The sequence below is a fragment of the Salvelinus namaycush genome, chromosome 28, assembly GCF_016432855.1.
Source record: "Salvelinus namaycush isolate Seneca chromosome 28, SaNama_1.0, whole genome shotgun sequence".
Lineage (NCBI taxonomy): Eukaryota > Metazoa > Chordata > Actinopteri > Salmoniformes > Salmonidae > Salvelinus > Salvelinus namaycush.
In genome coordinates, this window is record NC_052334.1 from 43,991,044 (window position 1) to 44,015,423 (window position 24,380).

At 43.2% G+C, this 24,380-nt stretch overlaps 1 protein-coding gene across 1 annotated transcript in view; it reads left to right on the top strand.

The window, feature by feature from the left end:
- babam2 (BRISC and BRCA1 A complex member 2) overlaps positions 1-24,380 on the top strand; it is a 200,496-nt gene that overhangs the window by 138,517 nt on the left and 37,599 nt on the right. The window contains exon 8 of the mRNA XM_038967050.1: positions 24,036-24,135. Coding sequence (XP_038822978.1) covers positions 24,036-24,135 — 100 coding nt within the window. The remainder of the gene's footprint in view (positions 1-24,035; positions 24,136-24,380) is intronic.

Sequence of the window (24,380 nt, forward strand, 5' to 3'; positions counted from 1 at the left end):
CTAGCAAACACAGCTGATTTTAACTAATTGCATTCTAAACTGAAGATCATGATTCGTTGATTATTGGAGTCAGGTGTGTTAGCTGGGGCTGGGGCAAACATGTGACACCAATCAGGCCCCTGAGGACTGGAGTTTCCCAGGCTTGATCTAGAGTGTTCTTGACCAACTATTACTTCTTTGTCTACATTTACTGTCACCGGTCGTATTCAGCAGGTGTTGCGCGTTCATAAATTCATAAATTGTTCTGCGCTCTGGCACACTCAGACAAGAGTGCTCTGAATTCTGAGTAGATAGCCAGAATGAATTTGCGAATGCAAGAGATATGCTAACAGGATAACAGTCATTCAAGTTCTTGCTAGCTAACCAAATGACACCTGCATCTCTAGATATGTATAGCCACCGAAAAATGATATGAGGGGGAAAAGTCAGTCACTCACCCACTCCTCCAATGACATGACATGACATCCTCCTAGCAGCTAGCTAGCTAACGTTAGGCTCTGTTTTTAGCTTGCTACATAAATATATATGCTAGCCTGTTAGCCACATTATGACTTACTTGTGATCATTGCCCTTGCTAGTTTGATTATATTGACGTTCCCAGCCTTAGATACATTTTGTCCAGAATATTGAGTCATTGAAACAGTGCATCCCAAAGGGAGGCAATAAACAATGTACCAGGCCAGCTGTGATTTACAACCTGATAGCAACCAATTTACAACCTGATAGGACTACCAAGAAATGTATTGGTGAATTATATGAATCATGCCTTGAACTGCATCCATCTACTCTGCCAACAATGCTTTAGTGTACGTCATGGAACGTTGAGTCAAATAGAACCTATTTTTAAAACCTCTTATAAAGTTGGTTTTGCGGCATGAACTGGGAATTGGATATTTTTGACTGATATGATTGTCAGTTTCATATCTCCAAAGTAGTTCAAATGCTGTCAGTTCCACTTATAAATTTAGGTCACAGGTTACTTGTGTGTGGAAAACGTGAAATATTTTTTGCAGAGGGAAGTAATAGATGTACATTTAGATTGGGAAATGCTTAGTGGTTGTGTTTTTGCATTCTTTTGATTGGGACCTAATGGCTTATTATGTCTGAGTTTATAGACCGCTTATCCTTTAACAGCATGCTGTGTGTGACTGCTGTCTTTCCATCGGCCCTATGCAGTGTTGTTGTGGCGCCTGGAGAAGTTGGTATATTCAAATTTTGCCAAAATGTTCCCAAACGGCTTGCCCAGGGAAGGAAAGGCAACTTGTGTGAAAAATTATGTTTTCGGGAGTTTTCCTATAGATTTTTCAGATTTTCACTTTCAAAATAACACTCTTTTTTTTTATCCTTTCATTTTTTTCATGGTGTAGACATGGATCCACCCAGGCCGATCAATGTCTACACCACTGATGCAAAAGGGGCATGATGACAATTGCACAGAACAAATAGCCTACTAACCAAAACTAAGGACAAAACGTTTTTAATACCTGGTTTGCATACCCATTGTGACCTAAGTTAGCATTTACTGGTAGATATCATCAGTTGAAACGTCTTTCCTACCCTACCGGCTACCGATGTCATTCATCTGTGAGCTGCTCCATGCCAGAACCAGTTGAGGGCTGCACACTCTTGCTGCCTGCAGATGATATTCCGCTGAAACTAGGCTGTGTGCGGTGCGCATGTTTCATGTGCTTTGCGATTGTGTAGGCTACTCTGTGGATGATTTCTCTATTGTACTACGTAATTGATCAATCATATACCTCCACTACACTACTTTGATACGCATCAGTAGGGATTAAGAAGGGAGTATACACAATGCCCACTGAAAAATAAGTGGGTGTACCACTTGTACCTGCGTATAGCCTACCCTCCACTACACCACTGGCCCTTTGTGTTTTACAAAAAGGGCACTCTCCTACATGAGTGCGCTGGTATTACGGTGGCTGTCCTTTCAGAATCACGAACCTGTCACACACTGAAGGCCTATAGGTGCCCCACTGTACTAACCTGTCACATACTGAAGGCCTATAGGTTCACCACTGTACTAACCTGTCACACACTGAAGACCTATAGGTTCACCACTGTACTAACCTGTCACACACTGAAGGCCTATAGGTTCACCACTGTACTAACCTGTCACACACTGAAGGCCTATAGGTTAGCTACTGTACTAACCTGTCACACACTGAAGACCTATAGGTTCACCACTGTACTAACCTGTCACACACTGAAGGCCTATAGGTTCACCACTGTACTAACCTGTCACACACTGAAGACCTATAGGTTCACCACTGTACTAACCTGTCACACACTGAAGACCTATAGGTTCACCACTGTACTAACCTGTCACACACTGAAGACCTATAGGTTCACCACTGTACTAACCTGTCACACACTGAAGACCTATAGGTTCACCACTGTACTAACCTGTCACACACTGAAGACCTATAGGTTAGCTACTGTACTAACCTGTCACACACTGAAGACCTATAGGTTCACCACTGTACTAACCTGTCACACACTGAAGACCTATAGGTTCACCACTGTACTAACCTGTCACACACTGAAGACCTATAGGTTAGCTACTGTACTAACCTGTCACACACTGAAGACCTATAGGTTCACCACTGTACTAACCTGTCACACACTGAAGACCTATAGGTTCACCACTGTACTAACCTGTCACATACTGAAGACCTATAGGTTCACCACTGTACTAACCTGTCACACACTGAAGACCTATAGGTTCACCACTGTACTAACCTGTCACACACTGAAGGCCTATAGGTTCACCACTGTACTAACCTGTCATACACTGAAGACCTATAGGTTCACCACTGTACTAACCTGTCACACACTGAAGACCTATAGGTTCACCACTGTACTAACCTGTCACACACTGAAGGCCTATAGGTTAGCTACTGTACTAACCTGTCACACACTGAAGACCTATAGGTTCACCACTGTACTAACCTGTCACTCACTGAAGACCTATAGGTTCACCACTGTACTAACCTGTCACACACTGAAGACCTATAGGTTCACCACTGTACTAACCTGTCACACACTGAAGACCTATAGGTTCACCACTGTACTAACCTGTCACACACTGAAGACTTATAGGTTCACCACTGTACTAACCTGTCACACACTGAAGACCTATAGGTTCACCACTGTACTAACCTGTCACACACTGAAGACCTATAGGTTCACCACTGTACTAACCTGTCACACACTGAAGTCCTGTAGGTTCACCACTGTACTAACCTGTCACACACTGAAGGCCTATAGGTTCACCACTGTACTAACCTGTCACACACTGAAGACCTATAGGTTCACCACTGTACTAACCTGTCACATACTGAAGACCTATAGGTTCACCACTGTACTAACCTGTCACACACTGAAGACCTATAGGTTCACCACTGTACTAACCTGTCACATACTGAAGACCTATAGGTTCACCACTGTACTAACCTGTCACATACTGAAGACCTATAGGTTCACCACTGTACTAACCTGTCACACACTGAAGGCCTATAGGTTCACCACTGTACTAACCTGTCACACACTGAAGACCTATAGGTTCACCACTGTACTAACCTGTCACACACTGAAGACCTATAGGTTCACCACTGTACTAACCTGTCACACACTGAAGGCCTATAGGTTCACCACTGTACTAACCTGTCACACACTGAAGACCTATAGGTTCACCACTGTACTAACCTGTCACACACTGAAGACCTATAGGTTCACCACTGTACTAACCTGTCACACACTGAAGACCTATAGGTTCACCACTGTACTAACCTGTCACACACTGAAGACCTATAGGTTCACCACTGTACTAACCTGTCACACACTGAAGACTTATAGGTTCACCACTGTACTAACCTGTCACACAATGAAGGCCTATAGGTTCACCACTGTACTAACCTGTCACACACTGAAGGCCTATAGGTTAGCTACTGTACTAACCTGTCACACACTGAAGGCCTATAGGTTCACCACTGTACTAACCTGTCACACACTGAAGACCTATAGGTTCACCACTGTACTAACCTGTCACACACTGAAGGCCTATAGGTTCTCCACTGTACTAACCTGTCACACACTGAAGACCTATAGGTTAGCTACTGTACTAACCTGTCACACACTGAAGACCTATAGGTTCACCACTGTACTAACCTGTCACATACTGAAGGCCTATAGGTTCACCACTGTACTAACCTGTCACACACTGAAGGCCTATAGGTTAGCTACTGTACTAACCTGTCACACACTGAAGGCCTATAGGTTCACCACTGTACTAACCTGTTTCACACTGAAGACCTATAGGTTCACCACTGTACTAACCTGTCACATACTGAAGGCCTATAGGTTCACCACTGTACTAACCTGTCACACACTGAAGGCCTATAGGTTAGCTACTGTACTAACCTGTCACACACTGAAGACCTATAGGTTCACCACTGAACTAACCTGTCACACACTGAAGACCTATAGGTTCTCCACTGTACTAACCTGTCACACACTGAAGGCCTATAGGTTCACCACTGTACTAACCTGTCACACACTGAAGGCCTATAGGTTCACCACTGTACTAACCTGTCACACACTGAAGACCTATAGGTTCACCACTGTACTAACCTGTCACACTGAAGACCTATAGGTTCACCACTGTACTAACCTGTCACACACTGAAGGTCTATAGGTTCACCACTGTACTAACCTGTCACACACTGAAGGCCTATAGGTGCCCCACTGCGCAAACATGTCTATAATAGATATAAAGGCTATTAAGATACCCTATTAATGATTCAAGAATATTTGGCCTGGCAAAGCGGTTTAATGCGCTGACCGGTCTCGAGTACTACAACACTGCAAGACGCTACTAAGCAGAGTACCATTTTCCTAGTGCTCAAGACAAAATGACAAATTTGACAAATTATACGCATGCAATAATCATGGCAAGTACAGCTACCATCTAGCCACACTACACAAACAATACATGTATCCTTCTCCTCCAGGAATTGTGAACAAACTGAGCCTGTCTAAAGTCAATTCAAGCCTCTGCTTGTCCCGTAAGAAGAATATTTCAGGGTTATCGCCAAACATTTGATTAAAAAGAACATGTCTCAGATCGTCATACAGAGGGCAATAAAACACTAAATGGATTTTGTTTCCGACTTCCCTAAGATCACGCAGTAGGCAAATTATACCGTCTCTATAGCCAAAGGGAGGGTGCCGGATCTGAGTTGTGCACAAACTGACCTTTGGCTTTTTGTAAGTTTCAGGCGGACATACGGTTCAGGGGTGTAGTTCTCTTTGAAGAGAGTATACGTTCTAAGTTTAGTTGAAATCAAATGTCAGCAGCCCATTTTTCATTGTGGATCAGAAAAGGCTTGTCCTTGATTTGGTTAACACCACATGGTAATTTGTTCCATATATATACAGTATATCACAAAAGTAAGTACACCCCTCACATTTTTGTAAATATTTGAGTATATCTTTTCATGTGACAACACTGAAGAAATGACACTTTGCTACAATGTAAAGTAGTGAGTGTACAGCTTGTATAACAGTGTAAATGTTCTGTCCCCTCAAAATAACTCAACACACAGCCATTAATGTCTAAACCGCTGGCAACAAAAGTGAGTACACCCCTAAGTGAAAATGTCCAAATTGGGCCCAAAGTGTCAATATTTTGTGTGGCCACCATCATTTTCCAGCACTGCCTTAACCCTCTTGGGCATGGAGTTCACCAGAGCTTCACAGGTTGCCACTGGAGTCCTCTTCCACTCCTCCATGACGACATCACGGAGCTGGTGGATGTTAGAGACCTTGCACTCCTCCACCTTCCGTTTGAGGATGCCCCACAGATGCTCAATAGGGTTTAGGTCTGGAGACATGCTTGGCCAGTCCATCACCTTTACCCTCAGCTTCTTTAGCAAGGCAGTGGTCGTCTTGGAGGTGTGTTTGGGGTCGTTATCATGTTGGAATACTGCCCTGCGGCCCAGTCTCCGAAGGGAGGGGATCATGCTCTGCTTCAGTATGTCACAGTACATGTTGGCATTCATGGTTCCCTCAATGAACTGTAGCTCCCCAGTGCCGGCAGCACTCATACAGCCCCAGACCATGACACTCGCACCACCATGCTTGACTGTAGGCAAGACACACTTGTCTTTGTACTCCTCACCTGGTTGCCGCCACACACGCTTGACACCATCTGAACCAAATAAGTTTATCTTGGTCTCATCAGACCACAGGACATGGTTCCAGTAATCCATGTCCTTTGTCTGCTTGTCTTCAGCAAACTGTTTGCAGGCTTTCTTGTGCATCATCTTTAGAAGAGGCTTCCTTCTGGGACGACAGCCATGCAGACCAATTTGATGCAGTGTACGGCGTATGGTCTGAGCACTGACAGGCTGACCCCCCACCCCTTCAACCTCTGCAGCAATGCTGGCAGCACTCATACGTCTATTTCCCAAAGACAACCTCTGGGTATGACGCTGAGCACGTGCACTCAACTTCTTTGGTCGACCATGGCGAGGCCTGTTCTGAGTGGAACCTGTCCAGTTAAACCGCTGTATGGTCTTGGCCACCGTGCTGCAGCTCAGTTTCAGGGTCTTGGCAATCTTCTTATAGCCCAGGCCATCTTTATGTAGAGCAACAATTCTTTTTTTCAGATCCTCAGAGAGTTCTTTGCCATGAGGTGCCATGTTGAACTTCCAGTGACCAGTCAGTATGAGGGAGTGTGAGAGAGATGACACCAAATTTAACACACCTGCTCCCCATTCACACCTGAGACTTTGTAACACTAACGAGTCACATGACACCGGGGAGGGAAAATGGCTAATTGGGCCCAATTTGGACATTTTCACTTTGGGGTGTACTCACTTTTGTTGCCAGCGGTTTAGACATTAATGGCTGTGTGTTGAGTTATTTTGAGAGGACAGCAAATTTACACTGTTATACAAGCTGTACACTCACTACTTTACATTGTAGCAAAGTGTAATTTCTTCAGTGTTGTCACATGAAAAGATATACTCAAATATTTACAAAAATGTGGGGGGTGTACTCACTTTTGTGATATACTGTATATGCTGACAAGTTTCAGAAGAAAGGTCTTTGTTTCTGGCCATTTTGAGCCTGTAATCGAACCCACAAATGCTGATGCTCCAGATACTCAACTAGTCTAAAGAAGGACAGTTTTATTGCTTCTTTAATCAGGACAACAGTTTTCAGCTGTGCTAACATAATTGCAAAAGGGTTCTCATGATCAATTAGCTTTTTAAAATTATAAACTTGGATTAGCTAACACAACGTGCCATTGGAAAACAGGAGTGATGGTTGGTGATAATGGGCCTCTGTACGCCATATCTATAATATGTAGATATTCCATTAAAAAATCAGCAGTTCCCAGCTACAATAGTCATTTACAACATTAACAATGTCTACACTGTATTTCTGATCAATTTGATGTTATTTTAATGGACAAAAAATTGCTTTTCTTTCATAAATAAGGACATTTCTAAGTGACCCCAAACTTTTGAACGGTAGTGTATATTGAAGAATTAAACAAATATTAATATGCAAATATTGTACAATCCAGGTGTGCAAAGCTCTTAGAGACTTACCCAGAAAGACTCACAGTTGGAATCGCTGCCAAAGGTGATTCTAACATGTATTGACTCAGGGGTAATTAATAAGGGATATTCAATGTCTGCTTTTTTTTTATTTTTACCCATCTACCAATAGGTGCCCTTCTTTGAGGCAAATTTAAACCATCTTAAATTCAGGCTGTAACAACAAAATGTGGAAAAAGTCTAGGGATGTGAATACTTTCTGTATGTATAAAACATAGGAAAATAGCATTTTTGACTGCCCTGGGCCTTTAAGAGCAAGCCAATGTGACAGTGGCAAGCAAAAACTCCTTATAAGTAGGACGAAACCTTGAAGAGAACCAGGCTCTAGAGGAGCCCTTTCTCCTGGCTGGAGTAAGATGTTCCGATTGGCATTTCTGACCATTACTGCCAGACAGTTGGCCCCAAATCTCCTCCATAACTTGACTAGATGAGACAGACTTGTAGGATGCAGATGGAGAGAGCATGTAAGGCGTAAGAAGAAGATAAACAAAAATGCATTGTGAAAACCGCAGCGCATGATGTCACCAATGTATAATTCGACACGCCAGTGTCTGGACTCATGTGTTCCTTTAAAAAGAAAGAAGAAGAACAAAAAGAGATAGATGACACATAGTCAGTGTCTGGGGCTGAGAGTGACTGTGTGTCTGTGGGCGTGTGGGCGTGTGGGCGTGTGTGCGTGTGGGCGTGTGTGTGTGTGTGTGCGTGCATGTGTGCGTGCGTGCGTGCGTGTGTGTGTGTGTGTGTGTGTGTGTGTGTGTGTGTGTGCGCGCGCGTGTGTGTGTACTTGCTTAATTCGCATGTATGTTTGTACATCTGAGTGTTCGTAAGTGTGTGCATATGTGTACTGTACATGAGTTGAGTTTGTGTGGGTGTGCATGTGTGTGTCAGGGCAGAGTGTCAGGTATGTAAACATCCCCTCTCTTGACCCCATGCCCCCCTCTAGCCGGCCTGGTCTGGCCGTTCGTGCTTGGAATAATCTCTGGAGATGGTTATTTACGAGCGCACTCCCTGTCATACCAGGTTAAGGGGCCTCTGCCCCCTCTATCTCTGTCTCTTTTCATCCCTCCTCTCCCTCGACTTTCCTCACTCTCTCGGTCTACACCCCCGCACTCTTTGTCTCTCTTTTTTTACTTCTCGTCACACTGTTTCTCCTGTCCTCCATTTTCTCTCTTTCCCTTCTCTCTTTATCTCTAGCTGTCTCTTTCTCTCACTGTCTCCCTTTTGGTCATCTATTCTCTCTAGCTCTTTCTACTTTCCTCCATCTTTCGTTCCACTTCTCTGTCTCGCGCACTGTCTCGCGCTCTGTCTCGCGCTCTGTCTCGCGCTCTGTCTCGCGCACTGTCTCGCGCACTGTCTCGCGCACTGTCTCGCGCTCTGTCTCGCGCTGGCGCCCTTTCTCGCACTCTGTCTCACGCTCTGTCTCTTGCTGGCGCCCTTTCTCGCGCTCTGTCTCGCGCTCCGTCTCGCGTTGGCGCTCTGTCTCGCACTCTGTCTCGCACTCGCTCTGTCTCACTCTCTGTCTCACTCTCTGTCTCACTCTCTGTCTCACTCTCTGTCTCGCGCTCTGTCTCGCACTCGCGCTCTCTCGCACTCTGTCTCACTCTCTGTCTCGCGCTCTATCTCCTGCTCTGTCTCGCAAACAATGTTTGATTGTGTGTGAGAGTTAGGCTACTTGGAGAGGATTATTGGGTAGTTAGGTTCATCGGGCTGACCCCCAGTCTTAACTTGACGTTATTGAGGGATGATGAGGTTTTGGCAATGTGAAGATAAGAATTCCAGATTATGGTACATCTGTATCTGATAGAGAATTGACTATATGAGGTGCGGCAGTGGGGAGGGTGAAGGTTATCGCAGTGTCTTGTTTTATGTAGTTGGATTTCAGAATTAACCTGGAAGAATCAATTGAAGGGTTTTGTCTGGGAGCTATGAGTATTTGTAGATGAAAGTGTATAATTGGCATATATTCATGTCGTAAATAGACAAGATATTGCGTTTCTTAAACGAAGGTGCGGATGGAGCCAGATAATTAGAGAAGGTTAGTCTTGCACATTTATTTTGTATGATGAGTAATTTGTGTAGGTAGGAGGCATATATACTGGGCCAGACAATATTACAGTAAATGAGAGATGAGCAAATTAAGCAATATTATAGACTTAGGAAGCAAGCCTGATGAACCAAACCACTATCTTTCTGATGATACCAACAGATTTCATCACTTTGCTACAGACAAATTTAATATGGAGGATAACTTTTCATCAATTAAAACTCAGAGCAATCTAGTGGATGTGACTTGTTCCATTTCATTCCCACCAATTGAGATTTCTTATTCTGACTAGTGAATACAATAAAGTAGGATTTTTTTTTTTTACATTTAAAGATTATTTGTTTATGAGTTAGTCCCCTGCACTCTCCACACTACATTGAAGTACTCTCTGACAGTGCTATAGACCACCAGGGTCGGGGTCATTCGTCAACTAAATTTCCATTCCCATCAATTCAGGAAGTGAATTGAATTGCAATTGCAGTAACAGATTTGAAAATGTGCTATATTTATTTTCAATGAGGTTGAGAATGCTCGCATCCACCCTAATAACAACCAAGAGGAGAAGCATGCCAGCTCAGCTATGTGTGTCTGTGTCTGTGCGTTCACAGGCTTGACCTTGCCCATGTGCTAGACCAGGCTGCAGTGGCGTTCGGCGCCCTCCTCGGCCAGTTGAGTGAGGAGAATGGACAGAAAGAGGCTAAAGGCATGAAAGAGGAGAGCGGGGAAAGGGGGAGCGTGTGGCGCTGGGGAGGAGAGATGTAGGAGAATAGGGCTGCACAGCAGACCCTACTATCATTTGGACATATCTGGCCCTTTGAGGAAAAAGGTTGAGCCCGAACAACGTAGCGTAGATTCCGTAGAACATCGCAGATTACGCACATTCCGTATTTACCTCAATAACTTTAGTCTCAAGCTAGTTCATGTTTGTATGTTTATGCATGCTCGCTTGAGTGTAGTATTTTCGTGTTGACTTTGGGCCTTCTGACTTTGCGTGCGTGCGAGCTCCGAAAGTATTGGGACAGTGAGACATTTCTTGTTGTTTTGGCTCTACTCCAGCACTGCCAGCTTTAATTTGAGGTATACTCATCCGTGTTGGGTAAACCGTTTAGACCAAAAGTGTTGGAACAAATTCACTAATGTGTATTTAAAGCAGTGAAAAGTTGAGTATTTGTACCCATATTCTTAACACGCAATGATTACATAAGCACTTCTACATTAATGTGGATGCTACCATGGTTACGGATAGTCCTGAATGAATCGCGAATAATAATGAGAAAGTGAGAAAGTTTAACGCACAAATATCATGCCCCCCAAAAATGCTAACCTCCCCTGTTATTGTAATGGTGAGAGGTTAGCATGTCTTGGGGGTACTGTATTTGGGCATCTGTAACTTTCTCACTCATCATTATTCACGATTCATTCAGGACTATCCATAATCATGGTAGCGTCCACATTAATGTAGAAGTGTTCAGAAACATATAATATTCTTATTTACAATAAAAGTGACTCCAAAATGACACAATACATTATTCACCATTCATTTCTATTGGGCACAAAATAATCTGAAACACAATACAAACAGCAAGAGGATCCAACAAGTTTGTTGAGTCACAAGCTTGATGTAATCATTGCATGCTATGAATATGGGACCAAATACTAATCCGTTGACTACTTCAATACACATACAAGTGAACCTTTGGAGCTCCCTGTATGTCTGTGTGTGTTCCCTATGCCTGTGGCTCTGTTGCTTGTGTTCTCGTTCCACTTTGGCCCTGGCTTTCTGTCCCCCTTTTCCCTTGAAGCTGACCCGGCAAAGAAAACATTTTCTCTTTCCTTTTACTCTCTCCTCATTCTCGCGCTCTCTCTCTCTCTCCCTTCTTCTCCCCTCATCCTCCTCTCCGCTCCTGATCTCTCTCTCGCCTCCCAGTCAGTCTTGCTGGCGGAGCCTCAAAGAGAGAAGGAAAGAGAGTGGGACTTGAGAGAGACGTTTGATATCTCATTTCCCTCTCTCCTTTTCTCTCTCCTTTTCTCTCTCCTTGGAGGGCTGCGGTAGCTCCAGGATCTAATACATTCTGGGAGAAACTGAATATTTTTATCCCCTCAGAGCTATGACGTTATACCTTTCTCTCTCTTTTCAAACAGACCAGCCATTCCAGAGAGAGATACTATACTTCATAGCTACTCCACTGACACCCATGTATGTACTTGCCTATACATGGGCTGCAGCTATTGTACGTTCGTTTGTACGCTAGTTCGCTCGGACTGAAATACTTTCATGTCTGGTCCTCACCACTCTTCCTCACGCATTGATTCGGTTAAGAGAGTATCTTCACCTACGCTTTTGTGTTTATGCAGTTGACATCGTTCCTCTTATTGGGATATTGAAATGCGGCATACAAAAACCTTAACGTGTATTGTTGTTATTCAGAAGTGCATTCAATAGCCACTTGAATAAGGGCAGGCTGTGCTGTACTATCTTGTGAAATGACTTAAGCCTCAAGTTCAATTTCATGCTACCGATTGTATTTGAATCATTTAACGTTAAATGGACATGGTTATGTCAGCCATATACAAGGCATCTACCAATGTCAGCCATATACAAGGCATCAAACCAATGTCAGCCATATACAAGGCATCAAACCAATGTCCGCCGTATACAAGGCATCTACCAATGTCAGCCATATACAAGGCATCTACCAATGTCAGCCATATACAAGGCATCAAACCAATGTCAGCCATATACAAGGCATCTACCAATGTCAGCCATATACAAGGCATCTACCAATGTCAGCCATATACAAGGCATCTACCAATGTCAGCCACATACAAGGCATCAAACCAATGTCAGCCATATACAAGGCATCAAACCAATGTCAGCCATATACAAGGCATCTACCAATGTCGGCCATATACAAGGCATCAAACCAATGTCAGCCATATACAAGGCATCTACCAATGTCAGCCATATACAAGGCATCAAACCAATGTCAGCCATATACAAGGCATCTATCAATGTCAGCCATATACAAGGCATCTACCAATGTCAGCCATATACAAGGCATCTACCAATGTCAGCCATATACAAGGCATCAAACCAATGTCAGCCATATACAAGGCATCTACCAATGTCAGCCATATACAAGGCATCAAACCAATGTCAGCCATATACAAGGCATCAAACCAATGTCAGCCATATACAAGGCATCTATCAATGTCAGCCATATACAAGGCATCTACCAATGTCAGCCATATACAAGGCATCTACCAATGTCAGCCATATACAAGGCATCTACCAATGTCAGCCATATACAAGGCATCTACCAATGTCAGCCATATACAAGGCATCTACCAATGTCAGCCATATACAAGGCATCAAACCAATGTCAGCCATATACAAGGCATCAAACCAATGTCAGCCATATACAAGGCATCTACCAATGTCGGCCATATACAAGGCATCAAACCAATGTCAGCCATATACAAGGCATCTACCAATGTCAGCCATATACAAGGCATCAAACCAATGTCAGCCATATACAAGGCATCAAACCAATGTCAGCCATATACAAGGCATCTATCAATGTCAGCCATATACAAGGCATCTACCAATGTCAGCCATATACAAGGCATCTACCAATGTCAGCCATATACAAGGCATCTACCAATGTCAGCCATATACAAGGCATCTACCAATGTCAGCCATATACAAGGCATCTACCAATGTCAGCCATATACAAGGCATCTACCAATGTCAGCCATATACAAGGTATCTACCAATGTTTGCCATATACAAGGCATCAAACCAATGTCAGCCATATACAAGGCATCTACCAATGTCAGCCATATACAAGGTATCTACCAATGTCAGCCATATACAAGGCATCAAACCAATGTCAGCCATATACAAGGCATCAAACCAATGTCAGCCATATACAAGGCATCTACCAATGTCAGCCATATACAAGGCATCAAACCAATGTCAGCCATATACAAGGCATCAAACCAATGTCAGCCATATACAAGGCATCAAACCAATGTCAGCCATATACAAGGCATCTACCAATGTCAGCCATATACAAGGCATCTACCAATGTCAGCCATATACAAGTCATCTACCAATGTCAGCCATATACAAGGCATCTACCAATGTCAGCCATATACAAGGCATCTACCAATGTCAGCCATATACAAGGCATCTACCAATGTCAGCCATATACAAGGCATCAAACCAATGTCAGCCATATACAAGGCATCAAACCAATGTCAGCCATATACAAGGCATCAAACCAATGTCAGCCATATACAAGGCATCAAACCAATGTCAGCCATATACAAGGCATCAAACCAATGTCAGCCATATACAAGGCATCAAACCAATGTCAGTCATATACAAGGCATCAAACCAATGTCAGCCATATACAAGGCATCAAACCAATGTCAGCCATATACAAGGCATCAAACCAATGTCAGCCATATACAAGGAATCAAACCAATGTCAGCCATATACAAGGCATCTACCAATGTCAGCCATATACAAGGCATCTACCAATGTCAGCCATATACAAGGCATCAAACCAATGTCAGCCATATACAAGGCATCAAACCAATGTCAGCCATATACAAGGAATCAAACCAATGTCAGCCATATACAAGGCATCTACCAATGTCAGCCATATACAAGGCATCAAACCAATGTCAGCCATATACAAGGCATCAAACCAATGTCAGCCATATACAAGGCATCAAACCAATGTCAGCCATATACAAGGCATCTACCAATGTCAGCCATATACAAGGCATCTACCAATGTCAGCCATATACAAGTCATCTACCAATGTCAGCCATATACAAGGCATCTACCAATGTCAGCCATATACAAGGCATCTACCAATGTCAGCCATATACAAGGCATCTACCAATGTCAGCCATATACAAGGCATCAAACCAATGTCAGCCATATACAAGGCATCAAACCAATGTCAGCCATATACAAGGCATCAAACCAATGTCAGCCATATACAAGGCATCAAACCAATGTCAGCCATATACAAGGCATCAAACCAATGTCAGCCATATACAAGGCATCAAACCAATGTCAGCCATATACAAGGCATCAAACCAATGTCAGCCATATACAAGGCATCAAACCAATGTCAGCCATATACAAGGCATCAAACCAATGTCAGCCATATACAAGGAATCAAACCAATGTCAGCCATATACAAGGCATCTACCAATGTCAGCCATATACAAGGCATCTACCAATGTCAGCCATATACAAGGCATCAAACCAATGTCAGCCATATACAAGGCATCAAACCAATGTCAGCCATATACAAGGCATCTACCAATGTCAGCCATATACAAGGCATCTACCAATGTCAGCCATATACAAGGCATCTACCAATGTCAGCCATATACAAGGCATCAAACCAATGTCAGCCATATACAAGGCATCAAACCAATGTCAGCCATATACAAGGCATCTACCAATGTCAGCCATATACAAGGCATCTACCAATGTCAGCCATATACAAGGCATCAAACCAATGTCAGCCATATACAAGGCATCAAACCAATGTCAGCCATATACAAGGCATCAAACCAATGTCAGCCATATACAAGGCATCTACCAATGTCAGCCATATACAAGGCATCTACCAATGTCAGCCATATACAAGGCATCTACCAATGTCAGCCATATACAAGGCATCTACCAATGTCAGCCATATACAAGGCATCAAACCAATGTCAGCCATATACAAGGCATCAAACCAATGTCAGCCATATACAAGGCATCTACCAATGTCAGTCATATACAAGGCATCAAACCAATGTCAGCCATATACAAGGCATCAAACCAATGTCAGCCATATACAAGGCATCTACCAATGTCAGCCATATACAAGGTTTAGATTGACAGCCCATGTCTCTTCCATCCTTCTCGTTACTCATTTTCCTGCCTCCCTGTTACATCTCCTTTTTTCTTCATTCTCTCGCTTTTCTTCTCCACTGTTGGCTGGTCTGGACCTGACTGTACCCAGTCAGTCTATGAGATGAGTCGTTAGCCTCTCGCTCTACCCAGAAAACCTGCAGTGTTACATAAAAGAATCGAGTGGGCACCGTCTCTGCCCCCAAACCAAAGCCTATTTGGGAGCCAAAGAAAATCAACAGAGAGAGACAGTTTTAGGCTGGGCAGAGCAATGTTCGGGTCTGTGTGTGTGCGCATATGTGAATGCAATTGCCTTTGCCTGTAATACATGCATTACACATCTCTAGTGTGCTTGTATGCTTTTCCATATGTGTACTTGTGAACCATTGTAAGCAGCCACGTTATTTGCGGTGTTCCTCTCCATAATATTTATCCTGTAGCTGCCTATAACCCCATATATCTAGAGGGAGCTGCATAGCATAGCCGCGGGCGCCCACCAGAACACTCCTCACACACACACACCTATCCTTGCAGCAGAAGTGAGTGCTCCTCAATGCACAGATGACTGAGCGAGTCCACAGACCTTACCCACTCCCTGGTGAATATCAAAAGCACCCAAGGAATTCCAGGTGCTACACTGTGTGGGTGGGGATAATTTTTTCTACACGACACCATGCTGCCAGACTTCAGCCTCACCCCTGTCATGGTCGTTGTGTCCCTGGTGGACCCATCATCATCCCTCCCTGTGATACCTGCTTTGGGTTCTGACTGAGTGACGGAGGAAGTGTCATGAGACTACGTTACCCACAATTCCTAGTTTCCCAGTGGGTATTATCATGAATTAAGTATTTTCTACTAGGCCACACGTTTACCTTATGCCCTTGAGGTTCTTTGGTTTGTGGAAGCTGTCTTTGTCACAATTAAAGTTTATCTAGAAACCTTTCTGTCGTAATCAAAGTTTCTTTAGAAACTCTTTTTGGCATGTCAGGACATTAACTAGAACAGCATGTGTTTTCCTGATGCATATTGCCTCGGCCCAAAGGGAGAGTGTCATTCGGCCAAAACAGGAAATGCACTGGACACACAGATTTAGGTCTATGGGAACTTTGGGATCCCTCTGTGCCAAAGAAGTGGGTTGGGTGTGATCTGAACGTTACATTTTCCCAAATATTCCAAATTCACTTTTGACCTTCTTTCAGCTCTTAATGAGACACTTGTACTTCCCCCCCTTAGCACAAATTGTACCACTGAAGCCCTTTACACCAGGGGCATATCAGCAAATGACAAGATTCCACACAGGTAAAGTGGGATTGAAACAACTGAACAGGTAATGAGGGTGTTTACGAGGCGAGGGGGTCACGACAGTGCCAAACTGTTGCCTGAAGACAATGACCGAAGAGGTGCTGGCTGGTCAAAAAAAATAGGGATACGCTCATGCTACTTAGGACTAGTGACATATTCTTTCGGGGGTAGGGCCTCGGCCTTCACAGAGAACTACGATGCTAGTCGAAACGGATGCTTTCAGTGACATTGAGACCATGTAATTTATTTGCAAATTACTGTCAGTGAGCACTTGACCATGAATAAGGCACAGTGAGGCCGAAACGTTGGTGTTGTTTTACCCAATAGATTACTAGGAGGTTATGCATATGGAGTGTGCGACTCTGTTTTTATAGCTTCCAGTTTATTCACCGTTAGTCAGCACCTCGACACTAAATCATTTTCTCTGGTTGTGCGCCAGCTCATGCTTTTTAGTGAGCACTTGTATACCATGTCATGTATGCACAGAAAGATTAACGCTAATCTGGTCACTAGAGCTCACTGCATTCAAATGAATTACGACAGCGTTTTAATAGCAGATGCTATTCCCTTTTCACTAAACGGTCTGAAAATATACCTCAAATCCCTTTGGGTTGGGTTACCAATCCACTTGGCAATTTGGCCAAAGTCCTGAGCCATTTTTGGTCCCATGATACCCTTCTCCAAGGACCCCTGAGGTGTCCCTGCTTCTGCCTGTGCTGGTGACTCCACTCGTAGCACTCCACCCACAATGGATAGGAGTCATTGTGTGGACAACCCCCCCCTCAAGCAACGTAGCCTTCCGTATGACAAATTTACTGAATGCAGTGACAAGGCCGCCCATGACTTAATTAACGCAGGAAATTACCTTTGGTGACTCAGGTGGAGTGAAGTGTGTGTGTGTGTGTGTGTGTGTGTGTGTGTGTGTGTGTGTGTGTGTGTGTGTGTGTGTGTGTGTGTGTGTGTGTGTGTGTGTGTGTGTGTGTGTGTGTGTGTGAGAGACCGTGTGAGAACAGATAAGCTAAGAATCTAGTGCCTTTGTCAGTTGGAGTCCTCTTTTCTTTCTTACAAGGTGATTCCCTGGTCCTTACACAAGCATTCACTCGGACAATCAACAGTCTTTTAACTGACAAGGTCAGATTTGTATAAAGCAATTTCCTTCACTTTTGTGTATAGTACCATCACCAAACATGATTGAACCCTGGCTATGGACCTGCACTTGTCAAACAAGCTCCTGCTAGTCTGCAACTTTTTTCATACCAATATTTAAAACTATATTATGTGTCCTTTTAAACCTTTCCTCCCTACTATGCAGTGGTGTAAAGTACTTAAGTAAAAATACTTTAAAGTACTACTTAAGTAGTTTTTTGGGGTATCTGTACTTTACTATTTATATTTTTGACTACTTTTACTTCACTACATTCCTTAAGAAAACATTGTACTTTTTACTCCGTACATTTTCCTTGACACCCAAAAGTACTTGTTACATTTTGAATGCTTAGCAGGACAGGAAAATAGTCTCATTCACGCACTTATCAACCGAACATCCCTGGTCAACCCTACTGCCTCTGATCTGGCGGACTCACTAAATACAAATGCTTTGTTTGTAAATGTTGGAGTGTGCCCCTGGCTTTCTGTAAATGTAAATAATATGACAATGGTGGTTTGCTTAATCTGGTTTGCTTAATATAAGGAATTTGAAATGATTTATACTTTTGATACTTAAGTATATTTTGAACCAAATACTTTGACTTTTACTCAAGTAGTATTTTACCGGGTGACTTTTACTTGAGTCATTTTCTATTAAGGTATCTTTTACTTTTACTCAAGGATGACAGTTGGGTACTTTTTCCGACACTGCTACTATGCCAACGCTACAATTAATCATTACGTTTTATAATCAAAACTGCACAGCACTCACAAGACTGCTACTACTACTACTACTACTACTATTACTTTAAGCAACTTAAAATTAAGTGAAGTAGAGCAAGCATTTTGGGTCCAATGCATATGAAATATCTTCTCAAATACCTTGACAAATACACAATAAATATCTTCTTTCCATTTCCACAGTTTATCTGGCAGCGTCAGACGCTAGTGATTAATCAGCCTTCATTCAATTGACAGTTTGAGGCGTGCGTCGTTACAATGACAATCGCAAGTGTCTTTGTTCACGGACCCAATCAACACGCGTGAGTGACGAGTTCGCTAATTAACTGGTGAGTCGACCGTTCTGTGCGTCTATGTCTGCATTTACATCTGAATGAAATGAGGTTATTCTTAGATAGATCTGTGGGCGGATAGACTTTTAAAGTCGGAGGATTTGTCTTCGTTGTCGTGAGCTGCTTTGCATTGGTCATTGTAGCATTTAGACAAAAAAAAAGCACAGAGAGCAATGCTAATATGTGCATCGGGCTCTCATCATGGCAGTATGACCTATTTGGAATGCGTCGTTCACAATTCAGAGGGCTTGGCGACCATAGAAATAGAATTACTAGAAAGGGCATAGCTCATCCGACCACAGCAATTTGATTTAATTATATTTCTATATCGGTGACAATATGCCATCATTGATCTGCGAATGAAGTAGCGCAATATAGATCAACCCTTAACAAGGTAAAGAACGAACAGCTGACATTATCGGTAGTTTGTCAAGCAATAAACTGATACTAGAGTCATGACTGAGGATGTTGTATCTAAATAATGAGGAACACTAGATAGTGGCTAAACCACAACAAGTAGCGTTGTAAAACTGCATTAAAGGGAAGTGGTCGCAGCCCACATTGTGTAACAATGTGTAACAATTCAGACATGATTAATCTACTGATGAGAATCCACAGCTTAGATGAACTGCCTCCCACAATGTGCTCTGGCAACTCCCCCTCATACCTGGATAATATGGCCCAGTTACAACCTCTGTCTGACCCATACTATATCATCATCGTTTCCCACCACACCTTGTGGCTTTGTGCCGTCAGGGGTGTGTTCAGTAAGGAGTAATGTTGCAGATAGAAATGCAGCCTAGAAATGTAGCCGAGTGGTTAGAGCGTTGGGCCAGTAACCGAAAGGTTGCTGTACCGAATCTCCAAGCTGACAAGGTAAAAATATGTTGTTCTTCCCCTGAACAAGGCAGTTAACCCACTGTTCCCCGGTAGGCCGTCATTGTAAATAAGAATTTGTTCTTAACTGACTTGCCTAGTTAAATAAAGGTTACATTAAAAAAATATATATAGATAGTTACACTATATATACAAACGTATGTGGATACCTCTTCAAATTGGTGGATTCGGCTATTTCAACCACACTCGTTTCTGACAGGTGTATAAAATTAAGCACACCGCCATGCAATCTCCATAGACAAACATTGGCAGTAAAATGGCCAGGTGAGCACTGTGTGCTCTTTTCAAAGGATGGATCCCAGTCGGTTCAGGGCTATGGGATACAGGGGGTCGAGGGTGGTCTGCCGGGCATTGGGATGACAACCCAACTCGGGATGAGGAGGGCTTTTAGCGGGTGGAATAGTAGGGACCAATTGGAGGTTTACTTAGTAGAAATGCAAATATCATGGTACAGCTATATAGACACTCAATCATCATGTTACTTTTTAATGGTACGTTTACAAACATATATTTTGATAAAAAATAATTGAAAGTTGTCTCATTATGGTAAGTGGGGAAATAAGTATAGCCAGTTACAATTGTAATGGCCCAGCAGATAATAAGAAAAGACGATCAGTATTTACCTGGCTAAAAGAGAAGGAATATAATATCTATTGTTTACAGGAAACCCATTCAACAGTTTTAGATGAAGTTTTGTGGAAAAAGAACTGGGGGGGCGAAATATATTTCTCCCATGGGCAAAGAAATTCAAAAGGGGTGATGGTTTTAATTAACAATAATTTTGATCCAAATGTGCAAATTGTCCAAACAGATCCTCAAGGTAGATGGATTATTGGTAAAAGGGCTTTTATGTACTCTGCGCCATCGTCTTGGAATACCTTACAAAATACTTTTAAACTGGAAGAACTTGTCCCGATTTGGTGTTTTTAAATCACTGATGAAGGATTTTGAGGCTGATTCCCTGACCTGTCAATGTTTTTAATTTGCTGTTTTTGATTTTGTTATACTCTTGTGAATTCAATGGTTTTTACTAGATTACTTGTAGTTTTTCATGTTGTCTGTCTGTAATTTTTGTAATGACTTGGTGCTGCCTATCTTGGCCAGGTTGCTCTTGAAAAAGAGATTTTAAATCTCAATGAGCCCTTCCTGGTTAAATAAAGGTTAAATAAAAAAAATAAAATAAAAATATTTTAAATATGTTATTGGACAATAAACAGATATGGCTTATTAACCTATACGGTCCGAATAATGATGATCCAAGCTTCTTTGAAAATACACTGCTCAAAAAAATAAAGGGAACACTTAAACAACACAATGTAACTCCAAGTCAATCACACTTCTGTGAAATCAAACTGTCCACTTAGGAAGCAACACTGATTGACTATAAATGTCACATGCTGTTGTGCAAATGGAATAGACAAAAGGTGGAAATTATAGGCAATTAGCAAGACACCCCCAATAAAGGAGTGATTCTGCAGGTGGTGACCACAGACCACTTCTCAGTTCCTATGCTTCCTGGCTGATGTTTTGGTCACTTTTGAATGCTGGCGGTGCTCTCACTCTAGTGGTAGCATGAGACGGAGTCTACAACCCACACAAGTGGCTCAGGTAGTGCAGCTCATCCAGGATGGCACATCAATGCGAGCTGTGGCAAGAAGGTTTGCTGTGTCTGTCAGCGTAGTGTCCAGAGCATGGAGGCGCTACCAGGAGACAGGCCAGTACATCAGGAGACGTGGAGGAGGCCGTAGGAGGGCAACAACCCAGCAGCAGGACCGCTACCTCCGCCTTTGAGCAGGAGAAGCACTGCCAGAGCCCTGCAAAATGACCTCCAGCAGGCCACAAATAGTGTTTGTGTTCTTTCTAAAAAAAATAATTTGCCCTTGATTGAGCTTGCCTGGAGCAATGGAGTAGCCCCAAAAGTGCAAACCCTGCCCACCAGGCACTCCAGGCATGCTCAATCAAAATGCTGAAAGGATTTGAACTATATAAATACTATAGTCTGCCAGGTCTATTAGGCCATATAGCTTGTTTTTTAAGGTTAAAAACGCTGCAACAATACTGTAGAACACCATTTACCTATGACCCTGTCATGACGTTGCCCTCTTTGGGTACAGCGAGCACTACCCCCCCTCCCTCTGCACCAGCCCTTTTCTATGCACCATCCCCCTACCTCCCTGTCTCCTACACCCAGGCTGCTGAAAGTTATATTAGGAAAATTATAACTTTATAATCTGAATATTTTCCTTGGTGCCCCGACTTCCTAGTTAATTACAGTTACATGATTAATCAGTTTAATCGCGTAATAATAATTAGAAAGTTATTTGATAAATAAGTCTTCAGTTTTAATGATGCCAAAGACACGACAACCCCCTCCAGCTCTAGAGAGTGTAGCTTCATGGTTATAGCTATGACCCCTCCATCTCTAGAGAGTGTAGCTTCATGGTTTTAGCTATGACCCCCTCCAGCTCTAGAGAGTGTAGCTTCATGGTTTTAGCTATGACCCCCTCCATCTCTAGAGAGTGTAGCTTCATGGTTTTAGCTATGACCCCCTCCAGCTCTAGAGACTGTAGCTTCATGGTTTTACCTATGACCCCCTCCAGCTCTAGAGAGTGTAGCTTCATGGTTATAGCTATGACCCCCTCCAGCTCTAGAGAGTGTAGCTTCATGGTTATAGCTATGACACCCTCCAGCTCTAGAGAGTGTAGCTTCATGGTTATAGCTATGACACCCTCCATCTCTAGAGAGTGTAGCTTCATGGTTTTAGCTATGACCCCCTCCAGCTCTAGAGAGTGTAGCTTCATGGTTTTACCTATGACCCCCTCCAGCTCTAGAGAGTGTAGCTTCATGGTTATAGCTATGACGCCCTCCAGCTCTAGAGAGTGTAGCTTCATGGTTATAGCTATGACCCCCTCCATCTCTAGAGAGTGTAGCTTCATGGTTATAGCTATGACCCCCTCCAGCTCTAGAGAGTGTAGCTTCATGGTTTTACCTATGACCCCCTCCCCCTCCATTACTTTTCTTCTTTCTGACCTTATGGCTGCTCTCTGTGAGGTTGTGTGTATGTGTTTTTCAGCTGTTCAAATTAGGTTTTGGATGGGTTTGTATACTGTGAGAGAGATACATGTGGAGAGATACTGATGGAAAAGAGAGAGAGAGTTGTTTGCTTTCTTTTAGAGGGAGTTGTGTCGTTTTGGGGTGACGGAGTCTGTGCTAGTGTGTCTGCACTCGATGCAAACGCGCACACACACGCATCATATTCGCTGTGGATCGTAGAGACGAGTGGTCTGTTTAGAGGCTTACGTCTGACCTCATTCCTATGTCTTGCCTTAACAGGGTGTGTGCAGTTCATATTGCCCTTCTCTCTCCTCTCTAGTCTCCACCTGTTCTTCTGCTTCTGTTCTGTTCTGTGAGAGGGAGGAAGGGATGTGCCTGGAGCTGGAACCACCACCCCTGTCAGTCATGCCTGAGAACACTTGTGTTTGTAGAGCAGGGTGGGGCTGAACCTGAATTAAGGGATAAACTAGTGTATATCAAGGACATGCCAGGGTGTGTGTGTTATGGGTATGGTTCTGTACATAGAGGCAGAAAATGCTTGTGTGAGCAAAGTCTGAATCTTGTCGTGAGATGAAATACTTCTGATAAACCATGCAGTGACGTCAGTGGAAAATGTATGTAATGTTTGACAGAAGGGTTGCGTGCTCAGTCCCTTATTGCTGCCTCTTCCTCCCTCTCTTTAACTCTCGCTCTCTGCCAATTCAAATTGCAGAGTGTAAGGCTTTGAAGTAAACATTAACCAACTCTAGAATGTTCCCATTTCTGTTTACCACAGGTAGTCTAAAAGTGATTCATTACGGGAAGCATAGGATGACCTGCATGCATCTGCAATTTACTCAACGCTATCGGGTCTCCTTCTAGAATGGGCCTTAGTAGGGATATGAATTGAATTGCTGTGTGCCGTAGTTTAACTCTTTCTTTATCTTTCTGTCCATCAGCGCACTTGGCGGTTCCTCTGCACTACACATCCCAGCATTCCCTAGTGGAGGCTGCCTCATTGACTATGTACCTCAAGTGTGCCAGCTCCTCACCAACAAGGTATGACAGAACCTGATAATGAGAGAGCACGACAGGGTGAAAAGAGAGCGAGAGAAAGGGATGAAAAGAGGTTACTCCATCATACAGGGGCAGAAAGGGTGTGCGTAAGCACAATGAAAGACATCCAACTGCTTTTCTCCACAAAACAGGCGTATTACTGAATAGAGAAGCGATGACACGCATATCCGTAGACTTAGCAGGTGCTGGACGTCAAAATAGTGTACGCTGCACACTGCATGATGCTC